Genomic DNA, 6,186 nt, shown 5'->3' with positions numbered 1-6,186 from the left:
AATGTCATAAGACAAATTTGGTAGGACTTTTTCTTCACCCATTTTTCCAAATAGTTTATATGGTATTCGGACTAATTGTTCTTTAAATATTGGGTAGAATTCACTTATAATTCCATCTGACCCTGGAGATTTTTTCTTATGGAGTTCATTGATGGCTTGTTCAATTTTTTTTTCTAAGCTTAAGTATTTTATTTCTACTTCTGTTAATCTAGGTCATTTATATGTTTTGTAGATATTCATCCATTTCATTTAGATTATCATGCTTATTGCCATGTAATTGGTCAAAATTTGGTGGTGAATTCACCCCTTTCACTTTTGATATGATTAATTTGGTTTTCTTCCCTTTTTTAAATCAAATTAACTGGTGGTTTATATCTTTTATTAGTTACTTTCTTAAAACCAACTTCTAGTTTTATTTATTAGTTCAATGGTTTTCTTAATTTTCAGGTTTTCTAATTTGGGGATTTTAAATTTGTTCTTATTCTAGTTTTTTAGTTGTATGCCCAATTCATTGATCAATTTTTTCTCTATTTTATTGATCTAAACAATTAGAGATACAAATTTTCCCCTAAGAATTGCTTTGACTACATCTCATTAATTTTGGTATGTTATCTCATTGTTGTCATTTTCTTTAATGAAATTATCAATTGTTTCTGTGATTTCTTCTTTGACCCACTTGGGGTTTTTTTAGGATGAAGTAATTTAATTTCCAATTAACTTTTAATCTCTTGTTCCATCATCTATTGTTGAATGTAATTTTTAATGCATTAAGATCTGAAAAGGATGTGTTTACTATTTCTGCTTTTCTGCATTTGTTTTTGAGGTTTTTATGTTCTAATGCATGGTTAGTTTTTGTGTAGGTGCCATATATTGCTGAGAAAAAAGGTATATTCCTTTCTATTCCCATTCAATTTTCTCTATGGAGCCATCATATCTAACTTTTCCAGAATTGTATTCACCTCCTTAATTTCTTTCTTGTTTATTTTTGGTTAGATTTATCTAGTTCCGAGAGGGGAAAGTAGAGATCGCCTACTAGTATAGTCTTATTATCTATTTCCTCCTATAACTCTTTCAACTTCTCCTTTAAAAATTTAGATGTTATACCATTTAGGGCATGTATGTTTATCATTCATATGACTTCATTATCTATAGTACCATTCAGCAAAATATAATTTCCTTCTCTATCACTGTTTGCTTTTCCTTTGTCTGAGATGATGATTGCTACCCCTGCTTTCTTTTCATCAGCTGAAGCACAATAGATTCTGCTCCAGCCCCTTACCTTTACCCTGTGTGTATTTCCCTGCTTCAGATGTGTTTCTTGTAAACAACATATTGTAGGATACTGTTTTTTAATCCATTCTTCTATTCACTTCTGTTTTATGGGTGTGTTCATCCCATTCACATTTATAATTATGATAGCTGTGTATTTCCTTCCATGCTATTTTTTGCTTGTTTATTCCCCTCTTTTTTACACCCCACACTTTCTTTCCTCAAAAGTGTTTTACTGGGGCAACTAGGTGGCACAGTGAGTAAAACAACAGCTCTGGAGTCAGGAGGACCTGAGTTCAAATCCAGCCTCAGACACTTGACACACTTACTAGCTGTGTGACCTTGAGCAAGTCACTTAGCCCCAATTGCCCTGCCTTCCCCCTCCAAAAAAAAAGTGTTTTACTTCTGATCACCACCTTCCCCAATCTACCCTCTCTTTATCAGTCCCTCCTTGCCCTTCTGTTATCCTCATCCCTTTTTACTTCCTTACAGTGTAAGAAAGATTTCTATTTCTAACTGTTTTTATATTATTCTCTCTTTGAACCAATTTTGAGTAAGAGTAAGTTTTAAGCTTTGTCCACCACCACTCCCTTTCCCATCTTCCTCCATTATAATAGCTCTTTTGTGCCTCTTTTATGTGGGATAATTTACCACATACAGTCTCCCCCTTCCTTCTTCCTGTGCAATTTTCTTTCTCACCCCTCTATTAAGCTTTTTGGGGTATCATCCCATCAAAGTTATCTTATATCCATAACCTCCATTTACATATATTCCTTCTAATTTCACTTATAGTAATAAATTTGTTAAAAGTTACAAATGTTATCTTGCCAAATAGAAATATAAACAGTTTAACCTTGGTGAATTTCTTATGTTTTCTCTTTCTTGTTTCTTTTTTACTTTTTTATGTTTCCTTTAAGTCTTATATTTGGAAGTCATTTTCTTTTTATTCAGCTTGAAACTCCTTTATTTCATTAAATATCCATGTTTTTCCCTGAAAGATTTTTTCAGTGTTGTTGGGTAAGTGATTCTTTGTTATAATCCTAACTCCTTTGCCTTCCAGTATATTATATTCTAACCCCTCTAGTTCTTTACTGTGGAAGCTGCCAAATCCTGTGTAATTCTGACTGTAGCTTCATGATATTTGAATTGGTTTTGTTTTTTGTTTTGTTTTGTTTTTCTTGATTGCTTGCAATATTTTCTCCTTGATCTATGAGGTCCAGAATGTGACTATGCTGTTCCTGGGAGCTTTCACTTTGGGATGACTTTCTGGTGGTAAGCAATGGATTCTTTCAATTTCTATTTTGCCCTCTGGTTGTAATATATCAAGGAAATTTTCTTTAATAATTTCTTGAAAGATGTGGTCCAGGTTTTTTGTTTTGTTTTGATCATGGTTTTCAGGTAGCCCAATAATTCCCAGATCTATTTTCTAGGTCAATTGCTTTTCCAATGAGAATTTTCACATTTTTTTCTACTAGTTTTTACTTTTTTGATTTTTTTAAATTGTATTTTGATGTCTCATAGAGTCATCAGTTTCCACTTGTTCATTTCTACTTTTTAAGGAGGCATTTTATTCAGTGAGCTTTTGTATTTTCTTTTCCATTTGACCAATTCCATTTCGGTAAATTTTTGTATATTTTTTCCCATGCTATTAACTCTTTTTTTTATGATTCTCTTGCATTACTCTCATTTCCTTTCCCAAATCTTTCATCTACTTTTCTAATTTGCTTTCTAAAATCCTTTTTTTCAGTTTTTCCAGGAATTCTTTTTGGGCCTGAGAAGAAATCTCATTTTTGTTTGAGGCTTCACATGTTTTGAGGCTTCTAAGTTTATGCCTTGATTATCACCATAGTAACTTTCAATAATCAAGCTCTTTTAATGTTTTTTGCTCATTTTTTTCTACCTTTTTTGTGGCTTGGTGTTTTTATGTGGCAGTTGGGCTCTGGTCCTACACTTTCCCAAGCTATTTGTGCTGGTGCTCTGGATTTTACTTTTAGTTGGGCTTTCAGTGGGCTTCAGGGCATAGCTGCTTGCTTTCTCTGGAGGGTAGACTTCTCTTCTGGTTTGTACTAGGAGGTGGGGCCTTGTCGCTGGGTTGCTTTGGTAACAGAGTCTTTCTGGTAGCTGGCTCTGGAGAAAGGATTTTGTTGCTGGTCAGCCTGAGGGATGGGGACCTGCTTCTGGGTTGCTATAGAAACAAGATATCCCTGCTGACAGGCACCAGGGACAGGTCTTGCTTTTGGCCAGCCTTGGGGTGGGGTTTTACTACTGGTTAGCAATGAGTTCAAGGCCTGGTTCTTGGAGTAGGGCCATAGGGTGGGGACTTGCTGTGCTCCACAGAATTCCCACTTGTCTAGGATGCTGATGGTTTACAGGAGGGAGGGGTTTCAATGGTGGATCGCCCCAGGTTTAGAGCCTTGCTGCAGCCCTCTGCTGTGAGGCTGGCTGCTGCTGCTGCTCTTGGACCTTGCTCCCCTCCCATTTCAGTGAGATAGACCTTTTCTGTTGGTCTGGTAAGCTGCTTCCCTGCTCCTAGATCAGTTCTGAGGTGGTTTTAAAGTTGTTTAGAGGGGAACTTGGGAGAGCTTCAGAGGATTCCTTCCTCACTCTGCCATCTTGGCACCAGAAGTCCATTTCCATTTTGTAAGGAGTTATGTTCATCAGTGAAATTTTGCACCTCTTTTACCAGTTCTGTCATTCAAGGTGTTATTTTCTTCAATATTTTTGTGTCTGTTTTACAAAGCTGTTAAATCTCTTTTAATAATTTTCTTGTAATGCTTTCATTTCTTTTTCCATTTTTCCACACTCACTCCTATTTGATTTTTTTTTTAATTTTAATTTTCTTTATTATTCAAAAAACATATCCTTTTTATTTACTTTTTTGACTTTGTGCTTGTGCCTTCAACACCTTCACAACAATTTTCTGCTCCTCAATCAGGAAAGCACGCTTGATCCTGTCACGGACACACTTAGCACACATGGAGCCGCCATAAGCCCTGCTGACATGCTTTTTTGTCTTCGATAACCTCATAAGAACTTTAGGTCTCACCGCACGAACACCTCGAAGTCTTCCTGGGCATACACCACAGGCTGATTTTGGTGCTTTTCCAACTTTCTTGGTATAAAGGTAAACAATTCTGTTACCCGGGGTTCGTGACAGCCGAGTTTTGTTGGAAGCTGTATTGTAGGACAGCCTACGGCGATATGTCAGACGCTGAACCATTTTTAATTTCTGTCAGGCCCGTCACTGGAAGAGCCCTATTTGATTTTTTAAAGCCATTTTTGGCCCTTTTAAAAATCTCTTTTTAGTTCTGCCAGAACTTCTTGTTAGGCTAGTGTAAGTTCTGTATTTTTCTTTAAGGCTGTGCTCATAGAAATTGTTGTATCATTGTCTTCTTCTGAGTTTGTATTTTGATCTTCCCTTTCACCATAGTAACTTTTTATAGTCAAGACCCTTTTTTGTCATTTGCTTGTCTTTCCAGACCATTTTTTTTACTTTGAATTTTGTTAGAGTTGGGCTATATTTACCTATGGTGGGCAGAGTGGGAGGGGGGCAGGGAATTACTGTTCCAAACTTTAGGGTTTTTTCATGTACCTGTTTTTACAGGTAGTTCTGGGAGTCTATAACTTTTTAGTGCTTTAGTGTGTGATGTGGTAACTGCTCTCCTTCTCTAAGTTCTGGTCTTTAACCAGGTAGGGCCCCTGCTCCCTTTTTATACAAGTGCCCACTAACATTTCTCTCCTCCCTGGAATTGCAACCTAGAACTAGGGCCCCTGTTCTTTCTTTGCCCCAAATCCTGCAATCAGGGAGCCTGCTTCCTTGGGAGCAAAAGCTCTCTTCACCATCCCAGAACTATGACCAGGAATGGGGTAATTGGCAATAGAGTTGCCAAACAGCCCCCAGATTTGTGCCCAGTGCCAGCACAAGGATACCCTTTCTGATCAGTTGTTCAGTAATGTTACCATCTCTTGGCAAATAAAGTTCCCCAAATTGCTGTTGCCTCCAAGGTCCACAGCTGATGTTGCTGCCAACTGCACTTCTGGCCAGTCACTACCTCAGTATAACAGACATCTCCTTATAAACACCTAAGTTATCTTGATCTGCAAAAAGTTTCACTTCAACCTTTCCCAGACTATAATGCTCCAGATTTCATTTGTGTTATTTGAATCTGATTTGCATTATTTTAAAGTTGTTTGGAAGGGAATATTGAGAGAATTTGGTTTGAATGTTCTATATACTCTACCATATTGACTCCATTTCTAAAATAAAAAAAAAAAACTTAATGAAATAATTATTAGCTGTCATGTAAGGTTTTAATAGGAATTTAGCTATATTATTTCATTTGCTTTACACAACAACTCTGTCATTTTTTCCTAGTAGTACATTCCTTTTACCAGTGATGAAACTGAGGCTTAAGCATTAAAAAAATAGTAAATGTGTCAGGTCTTCCTGATTCCAAGTCCAATGTTGTATGATAGCATCATAAATTTAGAGTTTAAAAGGGTCTCAAAGGTCATTGAGTCTAACTCCTTATTTAACAGACAAGGCAACTAAGGTTGAGAGAGTTTAAGGAACTTGCCTAGGATCACACAACCAGCAAGTATTTGACAGAGATTGGTATTCAGATCTTCCTATCTCCATGCCTAGCACTCTATCCACTGAGTCACTGTTAGCCCAGCATGCCTCTATAATAGAAAAACTAGACAGAAACTAAATAAATCTACCCAAAAAATCAGCCATGTTTGTTCATAAGAATAAAACTCCAGGTACAATAATGAGAAGGAATTCCTACTCCAAATAATAGTAAAATTCATAAAATATGTGGGAATTAATTCACCAGGGGACACTGAAATCCTCTCTTGGCAAAATTACACAAAATTCCTTACAGAAATAAAGAACAACTTAAATAGCTGGAGAGA

At 36.5% G+C, this 6,186-nt stretch overlaps 1 protein-coding gene across 1 annotated transcript; it reads right to left on the bottom strand.

The window, feature by feature from the left end:
• Positions 1-4,096: 4,096 nt before the first annotated feature.
• On the bottom strand, positions 4,097-4,508 carry LOC118833621 (60S ribosomal protein L34). Its single transcript, XM_036740997.1, has one exon. It carries the CDS (start codon positions 4,487-4,489, stop codon positions 4,136-4,138), a length of 354 nt encoding a protein of 117 aa, XP_036596892.1. The 5' UTR covers positions 4,490-4,508; the 3' UTR covers positions 4,097-4,135.
• Between the last annotated feature and the right edge of the window lie 1,678 nt (positions 4,509-6,186).

Source organism: Trichosurus vulpecula, chromosome 1 (assembly GCF_011100635.1).
Source record: "Trichosurus vulpecula isolate mTriVul1 chromosome 1, mTriVul1.pri, whole genome shotgun sequence".
NCBI classification, from domain to species: domain Eukaryota; kingdom Metazoa; phylum Chordata; class Mammalia; order Diprotodontia; family Phalangeridae; genus Trichosurus; species Trichosurus vulpecula.
Note: the sequence above shows the minus strand (reverse complement) of the source record. Positions and strands in the feature narration are given on the sequence as shown.

What these genes read in the sequence shown, in the direction of transcription:
- LOC118833621 (XM_036740997.1), bottom strand. Translation starts at nt 4,489, where the DNA reads ATGGTTCAGCGTCTGACATATCGCCGTAGGCTGTCCTACAATACAGCT.